The sequence below is a fragment of the Tetrahymena thermophila genome (assembly GCF_000189635.1).
Source record: "Tetrahymena thermophila SB210 genomic scaffold scf_8254763, whole genome shotgun sequence".
Taxonomy (NCBI): Eukaryota; Ciliophora; class Oligohymenophorea; order Hymenostomatida; family Tetrahymenidae; genus Tetrahymena; species Tetrahymena thermophila.
In genome coordinates this window covers 85,457-104,400 of record NW_002476522.1, presented here as the reverse complement: position 1 = coordinate 104,400, position 18,944 = coordinate 85,457, and the positions used below count along the sequence as shown (strand labels likewise).

The 18,944-nt window shown below is 20.0% G+C and overlaps 3 protein-coding genes across 3 annotated transcripts; all 3 read right to left on the bottom strand. All coding sequences in view use genetic code 6, as the record gives it.

Annotated features, from left to right (window-relative positions):
- Positions 1-2,385: 2,385 nt before the first annotated feature.
- On the bottom strand, positions 2,386-6,948 carry TTHERM_000559911 (transmembrane protein, putative; the record flags this gene model as incomplete). Its single annotated transcript, XM_012796128.1, has 13 exons — positions 2,386-3,512; positions 3,569-4,398; positions 4,481-4,588; positions 4,656-4,763; positions 4,844-4,951; positions 5,142-5,335; positions 5,391-5,507; positions 5,558-5,677; positions 5,804-5,944; positions 5,993-6,190; positions 6,317-6,475; positions 6,524-6,670; positions 6,844-6,948. The coding sequence occupies 13 exons, from the start codon at positions 6,946-6,948 to the stop codon at positions 2,386-2,388; spliced, it is 3,462 nt and encodes a 1,153-aa protein (XP_012651582.1).
- A 3,766-nt stretch (positions 6,949-10,714) lies between these two features.
- TTHERM_00559910 (hypothetical protein) lies at positions 10,715-11,833 on the bottom strand (the record flags this gene model as incomplete). The annotated part of the gene is made up of 1 exon (XM_001010145.1): positions 10,715-11,833. The coding sequence occupies one exon, from the start codon at positions 11,831-11,833 to the stop codon at positions 10,715-10,717; it is 1,119 nt and encodes a 372-aa protein (XP_001010145.1).
- A 2,345-nt stretch (positions 11,834-14,178) lies between these two features.
- On the bottom strand, positions 14,179-17,324 carry TTHERM_00559900 (hypothetical protein; the record flags this gene model as incomplete). The annotated part of the gene is made up of 12 exons (XM_001010144.2): positions 14,179-14,236; positions 14,437-14,658; positions 14,790-15,011; positions 15,060-15,281; positions 15,330-15,551; positions 15,600-15,821; positions 15,870-16,091; positions 16,140-16,361; positions 16,497-16,732; positions 16,786-16,929; positions 16,988-17,119; positions 17,184-17,324. 12 exons carry the CDS (start codon positions 17,322-17,324, stop codon positions 14,179-14,181), a joined length of 2,265 nt encoding a protein of 754 aa, XP_001010144.2.
- Between the last annotated feature and the right edge of the window lie 1,620 nt (positions 17,325-18,944).

Genomic DNA, 18,944 nt, shown 5'->3' with positions numbered 1-18,944 from the left:
TTGGTAAATTAATCAATTAGAACTATAAAAAATACATGATTAATTATTCGCTAAAATTTATATTTTAATTTCTAACTAAATCTTTTTATTGAAAATAATTATTGTAAATGTTAATATTTATTTCCCCTTATTTTAAAAATAAATAATAGAAGTAATGTGGAATTTAATGTTGTATAATTTAATATTAATTTTTTAATACATGGGGGATAATAATGGATTATATGGTAGCATTGCTAAAAGAACTTAAATATATATTTTTATGAAAATGTATGATTCAATAAAATTTAAATAATTTTAACATTATTTTGATACATTAATTTTTGTTCTATAAAATAGAAAAGTGTAAGTTTTTATCTAATTAATCGTTATTTATTTTTGATTACAATTATTTTTTAAATCTAAATGGATTTAATACCATTAAAAGAATAAATAAATCAATCAATCCTATCTAATTTTTGTAAGATAAAAATTCTATCAAAGTACTAGTGTAATACTAGTTGAAAATGACAAAACTTTGATTTAAAGATTTCAAATTTTTATCTAAAATTATTTTTTATGATTTAAACATACTATAAAAATATTTAGTTTGCTTAAAAAGTTCAAAAATAAATAGTAGAATTTTATTATATTAATTCTTTAAATACATTAAAAATGAATAAATAAATAAGTCAGTCTGTCAATCAATATAATTAAAACTGAGAATTGCTTTTAATTATTTATTTTATAAGTATATATAATTGATATCTATTTTGTTATTTTGAGGATAAAAAACTTTGAAAATTGGTAAATTCACTTTATAATTAAATAAAAAAATAAAATATTTTTAGTTTGTTATTTTCTCATTTCAACAATAAAAAATAAATATGTTTAAATTAGCTAAATATTCATGAGGCTTTTTGAAAATGATTTTTTCTTTTTAAAATAATTAATATACTTATTCTTACAATTATTCTGATAGATTATCTCCATATTTCATATATCGTAATTTATCTTTTTATAAATGTAATAAAAAACAATTACTATTAAATAAAAAACAAAGCAAATAATTTAAATTTTTGAAAAGAAAAAAAAATATCTAACATTTAAATTTAAGTAATAAAATACAATATATATAATTTGATTCAAGCATGCTAATGAATTTAATTGCATCTAAAATTTTATGGCTTTAAATAGCTGCAATTATTTTCGAAACTAAGAGACTGAAAGAATTTATCTTTTTAATTAAAATATTCCCACACAATATTTACCTACCTAAATATTTATTTTATATTTAATCTTAATTTGTTTTCTTCAAAGAGTAACCCATATAATGGATTAATGAAAACCCAAAATTATTACAATATTTTATTTATCTCGATGGTAAATTTTATTGTTAAGGAACTAATATCTAAATAATATATATCGCTGTATTAATATTATATGGTCATATATTTAAGCCTTAATATTGTTTAGAACTATCACTCATAGAAAAATATTTACATAAAAAAATAAATTACTGTAAAATAATTTTCAATATAGAGTCAAATCTGTATTAATAAATAACCTATTTTAATTTTAGGATGACGTAAATTTATTGTAATAGAATTATAAACACAATAAATATATAAATTATTTTTTTATTTCTTTTTTAAGGTTATTCAACTGAATTTTTTAATAAGGTATTGAAAAAGAAATAAAATTTTTTAATTTTCAACTGAAATAGATGAGTTTGAATGATTGAGTAAAATAAATACCAATACAGCGTAATCTTAGTAACTAACTAACTAATTTACAATATTAAATTTAATTTATTCACGCTTGTAAATTCAACATATTAAAAGTAAATTTCTATCGTATAAAGTAATTGGATTGGCCTTTAATTTCATATTATTTTTTTCAAAACTAAGAGACTCAATCGATTTATTTTTGTAATTAAAATATACCTTAAGTAATTTGATACTCTACTATTATTTCACTTGTTTTAATTCTAATTAAAAGTGTTATAAAATCAGTTTATAAATAAAACTAATAATATAAAATAATAAAAGGAGAATTCTATATCTTGAAATAATTAATTGACCTTAAATACATATAATTTTCTTCAAAACTTAAGAGACTGAAAGGATCATAGTTTGCAAATATAAATAATTATATAATATTATAGGGTAAATGAACTCCATAGTTAACTAGTTAATTTTAATCTGAATGATAACTTATTATATTTATATATATCTAAATAATAAAAATTATATGAGTGATTAAGTAGACATTTTGGAAATAATTTTACACACTAAATAACATCCTATAATAAAAAATTACAAAATTTATACATACAAATACTTATCAAATAATTAAGTGTTTTATAATATTGAAATTTTCCTTAGATATTCAAATTGATTTTTTTTATCATTTTAATTCAAAATTTTAATCTGAAATAAAAAATTTTTACAATTTTGCTATATTTTTTTAATCTTTTAAGTTAAATACTCTAAATTTAACTAAAGAATTTGTAAATCTTCTATAAATTAAATTCTAAGGAAAGAATTGAATACTAATTATTTTACTATTTATCAAGCTTTCTTCTTATTTTTGTAAAGAATTTTTTCTCTTCTTAATTAAATAATATATCTATAAAAAGATTGAAGTTAGCATATAAATAGTTAATCCAAATAAAATCAGTTAAATTGTTACTAAAAAACTAACGCTAACTTAATCTAAATATTCTGCATATGAAATAAAGTCTGGTTTTGAACTATAAATGTTCAAAATAAAAAACTAAATATATAATCCTAGCCATAAAGCTGAATCTAAAATAAAGTAACCATTAGTAAGTTTTGAATAGAAAGGTTTTAAGTATATTATGATAATTAGCGAGCTCAATTAAATAATTATTGTTATTATATTGCATATCATCCAATTTTAGCCTACTTATAAAAAACAAATAGGTATTAAAAATGACTCAAGTGTTTAGTAAATTATCATGAAGTTTCTTCTAATTTTGGATTCAAAAGTAACATCATTTTGTAATTTAACTCTATTTATTTCTTAGAAGTTTAATTATTTTTAAACAGGTGTGGTTCTATTAAGATAAAGGTATTGTTAATGTTATAATAAAATAATTATTAGAATAATAATAATCAAAAAAACTATCTATAATCCTACACTATTGAGTCCTATACTATTGACTTCGTATTTAAAAATGAATTATTTCATTTGTTGATTAATCCCAATCACAAAAATTGGAATAACAAGATAGAGATGTTGAATAATAAAGCAAGAAAATATTTTATTATACAGTATTAGCAATATTGATTTAACTTTCCTATTTTAAATTTTCTCTAGCATTAAGTAAAATAGAATGAATAAGAAACTGCAAATTAAGAACAAAGACAATCCTTATCCAGATGTTTCTAAAATATTAAATGAAATACCAAATTTATAGTATGAGTTATTTTGGTATTGATCTTAACTTGAAGCTGTAATAAAGGAATATAAAAAATTTATGTTTTTAAAAGTTTAGTTGGGACACTAGTCTATATTATTTAAATTTAATATTTAAAATTAAAAATTATTTAATTTAATATTTTACCAGTAAAAACCTCTAAAGCTGAATTTATTTATTATGGAAGAGTGTTATTGACTAATGTTAGGTAGCTTAGTTTAAAGCAAGCAAAACCATTAATGAATATGCCAAAGCTAGAAGAAGAGAACAAGTTTTAAATAAAGCTTAAAACTATTGTACTAGCTAATGAAACTGAAGATGCAGTCTGGGTTTTCTACCTTACCTATTGTATGGTTTGCTAAGAAAAAACATTCGATTTATAATCTAAATTATTTTAATGAGATTATACGCACTCTCCATCCACAAATGTATAATTTTCAATACAATTACATTTGTTACTAATAATTTTTTATCCTTTTTTATTGCATTCAATGCATGAATTATCTAAAAATAAAAACTTTTATGAAGGGCACGTTAAACAATCTTTGGATGAAGGTCCATTACAAGATTAGCAAGTTTAATAACAAGTTTCACATTTTTATACACTAATAGGCTATCCAGATTAGTTATAATCTATGCTTTTTTACAAATATTTTTATTGCGGGCAAGATAAGCAGTCACTAGATGATGGTCCATTACAAGTTAAGCAAGTTTTATCACAAGAAATACATTTTTATTCAACAAAAGTTTATCCTATTTAATTGCAATCAATACACGAGTTATCTGATAATAAATACTTTTATGAAGGGCACGTTAAACAATCTTTGGATGAAGGTCCATTACAAGATTAGCAAGTCTAATGACAACTAATACATTTTTATTGATCTAAATACTATTATGATTTGCATTTTAAACAATTAGAGTTAGAGGGTCCATCACATTCTAGGCAATCTGGATGGCAAGTTTAGTAATATTGACTATAGATAAAAAAATATGGATTATTTTTGATCTGTTTTAAAGGTATTTTATTAATATAATTGTTAAGTTTCATAAAGTTACTTTTCTTAAAGAATTATATAATTGCCTTATGGACATTACAAAAAATCTTTATTAGATAATCCAAAACAAGTTTATTTTGAATAATCACATGGGAGGCACTAACTAACGCTATTATTAATAAAAATGTTAAAAATAATACGAAATTTAAATAATTAAGAAGTCTTAATGTTTTTACGATGATTCTTAAAATAGATAATTAAATGTTGAACATGTCAAACAATCATGAACTGAAGGTCCATTACAAGTTTTACAAGATTCATGGCAAGGTTTACAACTACTTCCTCTAAAATGTTTAAAAAATTTATAATTAAAAATATTTTTTAGGGTATTAACTTGTTTAATTAAATATTAATAAATGCTTACTTTGATTTTATAACTAAATAATAAAATTATGGGCACTTCAAACAGTTTTTAGGTGAAGGTCCATCACAAGTTAAGCATGTTTTATCACAAGGCAAACATTAATTACCACTATCAAAAAAAAAATATGAATTAATAATAATATTGCTTACAACAAAATTATATTCAAATTAAAAGGTGGAGGTAAAATAGAGGAAATTTTTTTTTAAAAAAGTTGTCACTCTTTGATAACTAATAAAATTAGTGACTGAAAAATATCAACTTTTTTCCTTCACCCCCACTAAAAAATTAATAAGCTTACGATTAGTAGTAGCCTTCATTACATTATATTACACACCATTTATTTTATAAAAAATAATTTGGGCTGCATTATGAGCAGTAGCCTGTAGCCTTATCAATATTTTGACATCCTGGTAATATATTATATATTATTTGTAAGTTAGTAATTTCATTATTTTTTGTTTAATAATTAGAAAGATATTATGTAAATCCAACCTAGTATTTTATTTTATTAAATTAATTAATTAATTTAAATGAAAAATAATTTTACACTAGACCAGTTGAGTTAATAATAAGGAGTAGTATCTGTAGAATGTATTACTTATATTTTATTTTTCTATAAATCATATTGTAGCTCATAGTTATTATTGTCAGTGAAAATATTATTCTTATTTTATATTTTATTTTATTATTTAATATTCTCGAAAATTAATTTACCTAAAAATAGTTGATATGAAGATAACATATACTTATTGAATCTCCAAAGGTATCTATATACACTAAATCTTCTGCTGAATAAAAATTCATCTTATTAGTATAAAAAGCAATTATTGATTTCTATAATTTTTTAATTAATAATTAAATAAATTATTTTATTTTAACATATTTATTTTTATTTATAACAACATTAAAAAAGTTTAAAAAACTTGAAATTTGTTATCTATCTAATCTAAATAATTTTACGCTCTTAATTTCAATCACAAAAATCTTTTTATTTGTATCAGTAATTTAATCTATTTTCATTATGAACTTTTATTCATGAGTATCTACAGATAACTTTAATATTGATCTCTAGTCATCTTAATAGTAAATAGAGTATTTTTCCTAGTAAAAGAAGTATTTTTATTTTAGTTTAAATATTAAAGAAATTACACTAACTATAAAGAGCCAGCCAAATTTTTAAAAGTATATTGGTTTTTAAAAAAAATAGTTAAAATCCATTTATTATTTAGCTTAGATGATATTTTTTGAAGTAAAAAGTTTATCAAATGAAGACTCGCAAATAAGATATATGAAAGAATAGACTAGTTTGCTTGTTTCCTTTGCAAAGACCAAGTAATAAATATCATACTACCAATTTAAAAATTAAAAAAATATTAATTTTGTTTGTTCGTATTGTTACCATTTAATATTTTGAAAGAAAAAATAATTATAAAAATGAAAAGAAATAAGAGTATGAAATATATATAATATTACTGTCTTGAAAACTATAAAACCTAAATTGATAGAAGTAAATGGAAAAGTAGCATATTTTTTTTGAGTTAAAAAGCTTGGAGAATTTTGTTGCATTAATGAAAAATCGATGAGATAATAATCAGGTGCTCCATATTGAGTCAAGTATATAATATTCTATTGCTTTATAAAAATAAACTAAGTTTTAAATATAAAATTTAGAATTTATACTTCAGCAGTAAAGAAAAAGGATAATTTAGAACAATCATATGAAAAACTGTTTAGAGTATAGGTTGAAGATAACTATCCATTTATATCTAAAATACTGATCTTAAAAGTGTTAGAATTTTTATCATTATAAAATATTGCATTTTAATCCTATTTTTAGATGAAACAATGTTAGTTTATTAACTTTAAAAATAATTAAAATCATTATTTCCATTTTATTATTTTGGTATAAAGATATTTATTTTCTAACTTGCTAGATAAAAAGAGAAAGTGAATTTCAACTCAAACATGGTTTTACTATATTAAAAGGCTAAATAAATTACTTCGATGTATTTTGCGCAATCACTAATAATAGGAAATTTTTCTAAACAAAATGAAGTTTTCCAAAATTCTGTAATAACAAAAGTTATAATTAAGATATTTAACATTTACCTATTACTTATTTTCTCCTCAAAATTTCAAAAAATTAAATATCTTTTAATTAATTAATAAAATAGCTACTATCTCTCTTTTATTAGGTCAAAGATTAGTGTTCTTCAAAAAGCAAATCAAAATAGCTTTAAATGATTTTAAAATAGGGGTCTCTGTTGATTTTGTTACAGCCAATAATTTTATTCAAACCTCTCTCTTAATTTTTAATATTCAATCATAATGTAACAGAATCAACCATACCCCTGCTTATTAAAATAAAATTATAAATTCAAAAAATGGTTTTATGATTAAATTATATTTATCAGAAAAAAATATTGCTCTATTTATAAAATGATTATTTATTCATTTATTCAGAAGAAAATATTTAAGTAAAATTGAATATCTTTTGATGTACTTTTAACTTTCTATTATTTATTTATTTATTTTCCATAAATCTTCTAAATTTTAATTTTGTGGTAAATTAGTAAAGATTAAGATTTAATTAATGTTTTTCATTTTTTTCGGACGCTAATTTTATAATTTTTGTCGGCAAATATAAATTCTGTATTATTAATATTTTAAGCTATAAAACTTAATAGATAACTAATTTGTATTTAATAACATATCTTTTTGAAGTTTTTTATTTAAATGCAAATGATTTTCATCTTAGATTTACACTTTACACAAAAATTAATTAATTCTTAGAGATCAATATTTTTATTACCATCCATAAGATGTTAAAAGATTTCAAACAGTTCTTTGTATTTATTTAAAAATTAGTTAGTAATTTGGATGGCTTTTATTTATCAAAATAAATTTATATTAGTTTTTATGATTTCCAAAATGATTATTCTTATTTGCTTTTTTATCTTTCTCCTTAACAAACAATAGAATTAGTTTCAAATAGATAATTATTAAAATTCACTTGCTTATAAAGAACATTAATTAAAAATTGCAGTCATTCATTATTGTATTTTTATGTAAATGAATTAGAAGGTAAATAAATTAATATTTTTTTAGTTTCCTACAAATCTTCAATCCTACTTACCATTTTTAGAGGTAAAAGATAGTATAACAGATTAAGCTTAAGAATTCTTTTAGTGTTTCATTTGATTATGAGGTAGAAAGTATGATACCTTAAAATTTGCGTCAAAAGATATTGATAATAGATAAAATATATTTTAATTATTGTTTTAACTAAAATAAATGGATAAATACCAATTCATTTGCATTATTAGATAAATATTTTTTTATTCTATAGCAATTTGATAATATTCATAAGCTTTATATTTAATTAGCAGATTTTTTACTTTTAAATTTAGATTTAGATATATTTTTATATTTTAAATAATAAACCTACTATCATATGTTGAATATTTTTGAAATACAAAATTAAAAAAAATATTATTTATTTATAGGCTCATTTCCTATTTGAAATAAAATAGCAAATATTTTACTTTTAAATTTAGATTTAAATTACATATATTTAAAGAATTATAAACAAACCCATATCAAATAATTCAATAAGAATAAAGCTAGAATAATCTAAAAACAAATTGAATATATTACACTAATTGTAATTCTAATAAGATCTAAAATAGAAAATTAAAAAACAATTAAATCAATAGTTTCAAATATATAATTAAATACTTATTAGCTACCTTAATTCATTTCAACTAAATAATTTAATTTTAATAAAAAAATAAAGAAAATAGTAGAACTAATTATGATAAAATTAATAAATTGTTAAATGTTTATTAAATTAATAAATTGATAAATAACATAATATTTTAATAAAATTAATAAATGTTTAATAAATTAAATCATTATTTATTAGTCGAAGTGCGATCCGAGATAAATATTTTGTTATTATTATTATGATTTTATATTTAATTATTTAATATTCTATTATAAGAATTTTATTTGATAAATGTAAAAATAATTAAAATTGTAAATAAAATTATAAGTGCACGAAACTGTGCACCTTGATTTAATTAATAAAATGATAAAAATAAATAATAAGATTTAACTGTTTTTTATTTTATTATTATTTATAATTATAATTGATAAATACAATTAATATTAAGATTATTTTATAATTATTAAATAAATGATTTATGCAAACATTTAACATTAAATTAAAATACAATATTTAAAATTATTTATTTTAAACATTTATTAAATTTAATAATTGATAATAATGTTAATACTAAATAACTAATTAAAATATTTAATAATTTGATAAATGATTATAATTTAAAAAGATAAATCAAATAATGATTAATTTAATTAAAGAGTAGAAAATATTTATTTTAAATATTTATTAAATTTGATAATTGTTAATAATGTTAATACTAAATAACTAATTAAACATTTATTAAATTTGATAATTAATAATATTCTTACTACTAAATAATTAATTAAATATATATTAATTTAATAAATTAATAATAACACAAATATTAAACAATAAATTTTTTACTACTAAATAACTAATTAAATATTTATTAATTTAATAAATGATTATAATTTAAAAAGATAAATCAAATAATGATTAATTTAATGAAAGAGTAGAAATTATTTATTTTTAAACATTTATTAAATTTGATAATTGATAATAATGTTAATACTAATTAGCTAATGAAAATATTTAATAATTTAATAAATTAATTATTACACAAATATTAAACAATAATTTAATAAATTAAATACTATATTAAAAATTATTTATTTTTGATAATTAATGATAATAATTTAAATAATAAATTGATAATTGTTAAGTTATTAAAAATATATTAAACTGATTAAATCATAATATTAAATAAAAATTACATAGAATAAAAAAATATTAATTTTAAATAGTTATTTATTTTAACAAAAATCATATCAATAAGAATGCATTTAACTGATAATATTTTAAAATGATAAATTGATTTAATTAAAAGATAATAAAAAGATAATAATTATGTGATTTATTAATAAATTATTACATATTTAATAAAATATCATATACATAAAAATGATATTTGATTGAGTAACTACTTATCAAAATGTAAATAAATACATAAATTATTATTTAACTTTTATTTTATTTGTTATAATGATTTAATTAGATTAACAATTTATAAATTGGAAATTATAATTAAAAGATATAAATAATATTTGATAATAATCTTTTACAAAAAAGTAAAATGATAATTTATTTAACTTGTAGGCAAAACATTTTAAAAAGACTTTAATTTTGACTAAAAATATATTTAAAATTTAAATAAATTATTTCTTTTAATTAAAGATATTATATTAATAAAACGATCAAAAGACTGTTAAAAATTGAATAATAAATATAAAATAGGAAATTAGATACAAATAAGGAGTAGGATTATTAATAGGATTTTTAGTTGAATTCTTGGGTTAATATGGAATTTGCAGATTAGCAAAGGTTGCAAAAGAATACTATGAATTCATAGAAAATTAAATTTGTGGATGTAGCAGGTGATATCAAAGAAATAAAATAAAAGAGGATCATATATATAAATGAGTGCATGAAATCACATACTGAACTATAATAAAATAATATTAAAAGGTTTACAATTAATTTATTTTTTTAAACATTAAAGTTTTCGAGTAATCTGAACATTCTTAGAAATGTGATTAAGAATCCATTTTGCGTGTCTTTACACAGAATTAAGCAGTCAATTGAGAAGTATCATTCTTAAACTAAGATTATAAAAAATATTTATTATATATTAAAGAAGCATTGATGATTTAAGTAAGAATTTACCTTCAATCAAATTGGATTTCAATTTATCCATTTTTAATCCATTCTAATGCTTTTTCATATGCTTAGATTTTTGCATCTTCATCTCCAGGAATAATATTCTTTAAAGTAATTTTACTATTAATAATAATTTCATCATCAGTAGGATGAAATTCTTGATTGCGTTTTATTTTTTTTTCTCTAATCATATCCCATTAATAATTAGTTAAATTAAACTATTTTGAAATTATATTGTGCATTAGATTCAACTTATTTTGATCGTTTATAGATTTTAATTCATCAACAGAACATTCCAAGCGTTTAGCCAATTAACTATACAGCACAGTGGTAATCTGAGCTCTATGAATCTTTGCAAGATATTTTTCACATTCTTACTAATAAAATTCTCTGTTAATTATTTCTGAACGATTTAACATTACTAGATTGCGAATCTGTTTATCTTAATCAGCAGTTTTTTCTTACAAATATACAATTTTGGTTTCTAAGTGGTGAATCTGTTTCTTTTAATCAGCATTTTGTACTTTTAAGTCTTCAATTATATAATCTTTACTTAAAACATCACATTATAACTATAATATTTTGTCGTTAAGACTATTAAAACCACTTGACATTTTCTCAGCCATTTCTTTTAAAGTCTTTGATAAAAATTCATAATCATCTTTATTACTTTCTTTGTTAGTGATCAATTATTAAAAACTTTAATCCTCCTATTTCCTATTAGTTTTTTATTCTCTTTCTTCAGCTGCAAGCTTTCTAATACGTTATTCTACATTTTCAGTTCTTGAGATATCATCATCTTTTGCCTCATCAGTTTTAGATATATCATCTTTCTGTATTGTATTACCCTTTATACCTCCTTAAGTTGATTTATTAGCTGGCTATTATATGGGTTATTGTGGAGATTAGGGGTGTTTTGCATTTTTAAAATCTAGGATAATCTTTTTTGCTTAATTTCTTTGCTTATAATATAATTCTTTATCTTTCCCATCTAGTTAAATTGCTTTTTTGTAAACTCTTTTCACTTTATCTCTCTAGGTTTTGGTAAGGCAAGTTTTGTAATATTCAATAAGATCCTAATTCTCTATAAATTTCATTAGATCTTTCTATTTATCATCTTCAGCCATGGTGAAACGAATGTTAAAATATCAGTTTACTTATTTGTGAGAAGAATATTATTTATTTGTTTAATTAATTAATTATAGACTAATAAATCAAATTTCTATTTTAAAAAATATGTTTATTATAACACATAAATTTAATATTATAGATATCTTGATTAAGTATGAAGCAAAATTGAGTAGCAACGAATAACATTCTAACTAAATATTTCTTTTGTAAAAATTGAATTGTGTCTAAAAAGCAAATTTTTTGAATTTAATCAAATATTTTATTTTAGATTTAAATGCTTAATTTTTAAATTATAATTTCCTTTTTTTTACTGTTTATGATTTTTAATTAATTTACTGGTTTAATAATTATTTTCTTTATATCAAATTAATTAAAATCAAATTATTAAATTAAATTCTATTATATTATTTTTATCTATTTTTATTATCTTATTAATAAGTATATCAAATCAGAATATTAAATCAAATCATTAAATTAAATTACTCAATTAATTCATAATAAATATTTATTTTTTTTTAAAATGTAATTAAAAGTAAAATATTACTATATTATTAAATAAAATGCTATTATAAAATTTTAAATTAATTTGTTATATTATTTATCAGATAAATTAATTAATTTTAAACAATTAGAAGAACATAATAAATATTTATTTGAACTATAAAATGTAATTAAATTTAAAATATCATTTTATATAAAGTAGTTGGTAGTCGAAGTAGTTTGTTAAGGGAGGGTATAAAAAAAAGTGTTTGTATGAATATTAAAAAGAATAAAAATAAAAGAATCGATTTTAAAAATCTATAATTTCTTAAATCAAAATCAAATCATCCTAAATATTTAAAATTAATTAAGAAATTTTTGATTTTTTAAATTTATTTTAATAGATATTTAATTTTGTATTCAATACATCAATAATAAAAATTTAAAATAAAGCATTTTATTATTAAAAAAAATATTTCTTTAAAATTATCGGATATTATTTAATTTGAAATTCTATTATTTTAAATAAATTCTTACTTTTCTAAATTTTAAATTTATTTTGTGTCCTAAAATACTTTTTAATTGTAAGAATTATTAATCATAAAATACACTAGTCGGACTAAGAGAAAATATTGATTTTACTAATTAATTTAGGTATATATATTAACAGCATTAATTAGCTTAAACCTCAGTTAATTATTAGATTTACTGTAGGATAGAATTTTAATTGGAGACTACATAGAATAAATATAAATGCATAAATAGTTAATTAATTAATCAAATGTTGTTATAAATTTATTAATTTTAATTACCACTTTTAATCCATATTTTTTTCAAGGCCAAAAGATCAAATTTATTGGAATATTTTACTTCTAACTAACTAAAAGATTCTTTTACCATTTGGTTTAAATGTTACTTAGGGTAAATAAGGAATTTTTTTTATAAATCTAATGAAGATTAAGGTTTTTGCTTTAAATATTCTAACTCCTATTCCTGATTTATTTTAGATTTTTTATTGAAATAACGATATAGTTTAGTTATTGTTAACAGAAGAAAATAAACAGGTTATTCAATTAGTATTGTTAGGATAGTTATTATAAATATGTAGCTAATTATATCTATACTATCTTTATATTCTATAATATCCGTTTTTTAGCAATACATTACCAAAATTAGTAAAAAAATATAAAATAAGTTCCATAATATATAGTTAACTATGAAGTATGCATTTGTTAATTTAGATTAGAAAGGCATAGAGTACACAACAAGCACTAGTTAAATCATAGAAATAGTAGTTGCTATTATACAAGAAGCAAAGTAATTTTAGCTCAATTATATAAAACAGGTAGGTATAATAAGTATTTCAGTTATTAAATATATTAAAATAAAATTTTTACTAACTTTAGAAGTTTTAAGAGTATTGTTTTCAATTTTTTATTTAGTTATCTCACAGAAAATTTTATTGCTGCTTTAAAAGGATTTGCTGTTGAGATAGAAATATATTTGTTAATAAGTTACTGCTGTAATTACAATTGATATTATTAAAAAAGTAATTTCTACACCTAACTCAAAAGCAGATAAACCATTGATATAGTAAATCAATTGGGAATTAATTCCAATTACTAAAATAAAGACACTAATCTGTATGTATTAAATTATTAAAGAACAAATTAGTATTTCATAAGCCTTTTTACATATTTTTTAAACATTTTTGTTTTTGACTTTTTGAATTAAAATAAAAGAAAGAGCCATGATGATGATAAGAATAATAAATAAGATTATTCCTGATCCATTAGTTAATAAGATATAAGAAGCTATATCAGCGGATTGAAATCTGGCAGAGAAATACTTAATTTAACTCTCATGAGCAAGACCTTAGAATAAATTTAAAAACTTCATTTATTGAGATGGTGTTTTTTCTAATAGTAAAAATTATATGATTAAAAATGTGTTGTATGCTCAATTAATTATTTTACCTTTCAAGGGTTATAACAAACTATAAATTTGCTAAGGTAAATTGGTATCAATCAATAATATAAAAATAAATTTTTAAACATTTATTGAATTTTAAACTATTGAAAAGCAAGAAGAGGATATAAAATTTTATAAAAAATTTTACAATATTGAGCTATATAAAGCTCCTTCAGACATTACTTATGTTTATTGATGAATTTACTCAATCTTATTAGAGGAGAAAATTTGTGAATCATAATTTAAATAAACTTATTGACATGTCTATCCATACAAATCAAATCCTGGATTGCAGACAGTGCATATTTTATTGTTATTTTTATCACAAGTTTAGCAATTGTTTGAGTTGCACTAATCAGAACAAATTCCACTATTAATAAATATTTAAACAAAATGTAAGTTAAATTTATGATTTTTAAATTAAACTGTAATTGAATGAGCATGTCTAAATTAATGCAGCTAATATTTATATATTGAGTTATATTAAATGAATTTTAATACTTTTGCAGTATTTTGTTTAAGTCACAAACACATTTTGTAGAGGTTGAGTCAATTATAAATGTTGCTGGACAAGAAGTGACACAAACTTATTAAGCTGATAAATAATAATTTTAAGCACATACTGTACAAACAGATTAGCTTGCACATTCTTTACAATTAGGTGTACATTACATACAAACATTATTTATATCAACATACCCAGAATTGCATGGACATTATTAACTAAAATTAAAAAAATAAATTTATTTTGCGAATTAAAAAAATTATTACTTTTATAAATTACTGTTCTGACGGCAAGTACATTTAGTATTCGTTACATCTGGAATAAAAAGTGGAGGACAAGAAGGTACACAAGTTTCTTAAACTGTCAAATAATAATTTTAAACACAAGCTGAACAAACAAGTTGATTGTTACATATTTTGCAATTAGGCGGACATTACGTACAAACATTATTTATATCAACATACCCAGAATTGCATGGACATTATGAACTGAAATTATAAATATAAATTTATTTTATGAATTAAAAAAATTATTACTCTTATAAACTACTGTTCTGACGGCAAGTACATTTAGTATTCGTTACATCTGGAATAAAAAGTGGAGGACAAGAAGGTACACAAGTTTCTTAAAATGTCAAATAATAATTTTAATCACAAGCTGAACAAACAAGTTGATTGTTACATATTTTGCAATTAGGCGGACATTACGTACAAACATTATTTATATCAACATACCCAGAGTTGCATGGACATTATGAACTGAAATTAAAAAAATAAATTTATTTTATGAATTAAAAAAATTATTACTCTTATAAACTACTGTTCAGACGGCAAGTACATTTAGTATTCGTTACATCTGGAATAAAAAGTGGAGGACAAGAAGAGACACAAACTTATTAAGCTGATAAATAATAATTTTAAGCACACACTGTACAAACAGATTAACTTGAACATTCTTAACAATTAGATGGACATTACATACAAACATTATTTATATCAACATACCCAGAATTGCATGGACATTATGAACTGAAATTATAAATATAAATTTATTTTATGAATTAAAAAAATTATTACTCTTATAAACTACTGTTCTGACGGCAAGTACATTTAGTATTCGTTACATCTGGAATAAAAACTGGAGGACAAGAAGGTACACAAGTTTCTTAAACTGTCAAATAATAATTTTAATCACAAGCTGAACAAACAAGTTGATTGTTGCATATTTTACAATTAGGCGGACATTACGTGCAAACATTATTTATATCAACATACCCAGAGTTGCATGGACATTATGAACTGAAATTAAAAAAATAAATTTATTTTATGAATTAAAAAAATTATTACTTTTATAAATTACTGTTCTGACGGCAAATACATTTAGTATTCGTTACATCTGGAATAAAAAGTGGAGGACAAGAAGGTACACAAGTTTCTTAAACTGTCAAATAATAGTTTTAATCACAAGCTGAACAAACAAGTTGATTATTGCATATTTTACAATTAGGAGGACATGGTTAGCAAATATCATTTATATCTACATAACCATCATTACACGGACAAGACGAACTAAATAAATATTTAAGAAAAAAAATGTTGTATGACAGGTACAAATTTGACTATTAGTTAATTTTAAAGTTTTATTGTAAGTTAAAATAAAATGAATGGAAAATTTAATTAAGGTGAAAAAATAAAAATTGATACTTTACTAAAGAGCTATTAGGACGGCAAATGCATTAGTTATAAATATTATCTTATATGAATTAGGTTGGACAATTATCAACACATTAAAATTAGCTATCTAAATAATGAGGAGAATAACAAATTGAGCAAGTTGTGGTTGATGCACAAATAAAACAGTGAGGAGCACAAAAATTATATGCTTAATAAATTTTTATCAATTGCTAATTAGAGTCTTGCATAACCTGATAAGTGACGGACTTTATTTTGATAAAAAGATTGATATTTAAAAAAAGTAAAATGAAATGAATACATATGAAAAAGCATAATTAACAAGATGAGTATAAGGTGATTTGAATGTTAGTGAGATTCCTTAAGGATTTTAAGTAACTTAAACTTAATTATTTAAGGGTATATATGCTATGTCATAAGTATATTAATCAATAAATATCTTCTTCTAATTTTAATTTGTTATTTTAATATTTATTTTGTGGTAAGATAAAGTTTAATAATACCTGATACTAAATAAAAGTTTTATAGTCTATGAAAGGCAAGTTTACTCCTGTTGATTAAAGTTCCTATAAATTCTCTACATTAAAGTACCTGAAGGCCCTTCTTTAATAATCATATGCAATTATGATAAATATCTTATTTTAAAATGGGAAAGTTAGAATAAATATTTACAAAACATTTTAAATTAAAACTAATTACGGTCTAAAAATCTATCACATCAGAAACAAGATTGCTGTCAGCTGGATTGTTTAATTTTATAGATTAATTATCTTTAAATGTTGAATTGATTATTTGAACTTTAGTTAAGTAATCATCTATGAGATATAAGCCCCATTTCATCTTAAAATAAAAAATAAAAAAATTTTTAATTTTGGAGAATAATAAAATAATCAAATAAATGGTGCTTATAGTGATATAAATACTTAACCTAAGAGCTAATTATATAATATTTATAATTGTGCTATTCAATTCTTAGAATTTTTAAATTGAAGAAAGGTTAAAATATATAATAAATGAAAATTTTTTGGAATTTTCTACTTTCTTAAAGAGTATTTAATTCGTTAATTAAGGAATTCAAATTATCTAAATTATAATTTTTTGACACTCTCAAAAATAAGATTATTTGTAGTATTTAAAATTATTTTTTACTTAATTAAATTTTATATATTATGCTATAATCAATATATGATTGGGTTTTTCAATTAATAAAGAGAGAGAAATTAATAAATTATTAAAATTTAATCTTACATTTATTAACAATATATTTTAAGTATTTGAAAACGAGAGCTAAATGTTATAAATAGTTCCATTTGTATACAAATAATCATCTAGAATTATATAGTTTTTTTCACTTCTCATTCTCATTCCCTAAGTTCTTGTACTAGAAGTAAATAAATTTTAAAATGTGGAACTTTGCACCAAAAATATATTTGAAGAATCAAAACACAAATAATAGAAAAGTGCTCCCTATTTAATAAAATAAAAAAAAATGCCTTCTTCATTTTATAATAACTTTTAGTACTATATTTTAAATCTAAACATTATAGATTGTGCATGGAATAGTAGCTGCTGGATATGATAATGTCTATAAATACCCAGATTATCCAGTAGTCATTAAATTCAAGTCAATAGTCTAGTACGATATGATTCCATAATAAAATAGGTAAATTAAATTCTTAATTAAAAAAAAATATTAAATCATAAAAATAGATTACTTTTTAAATAAATTTATACATTAACTAGATAATATTTCGTACGAATATCAATCTAATTTAATCCATTTAAAGGATAAGTTGATACAATAACTCCTTATTCATTAATAGTACTATATCTATAAGTAGAATCACTTTTGGCTTAGTAAATTAAAGACTTAGTTTCCTAATAAAAATAAAGATAAATAAATAAATAGATCGAAATACAATTTTAAAAATAAGTTCTTTCATATAATTTACTTCAATAAAGATAATATCATTCTGAATACTTATAGGTAACACATCCAAGCCTTTAGTTATTACAAGCAGTTCAATCATAAATGTAGCAAAAAGATAATTAATTTTCATATATATATATATACTTCTTTTTTTGATAATAAATTATTTTGTTCAGTCCAGAAAAAAGAATTATGTATTGAGCAAGCCTGTTTACAATTATTGTAAATTATTATTTTTTTTCTAAATCAAATAATTATAACAAATATTTTTTATTTTGTAAATTAATAAATTAGAACATTTACTTATTAAAACTATTGATTAATAATTTGTTAAAATTTCTATTTTAATTTCTAATAAAGTGTTTTTATTTAAAATAATTATTGTATATTCTATATTTATCACCCTTATTTTAAAATATATAATAGAAATTATGAAGCATAACTAATCTTAGGAAAAATTTAGAAATTCTTAATCACATTGTAATTTATTTAAGTAAAAAATACATTATATATAATTTGATTCAAACAAG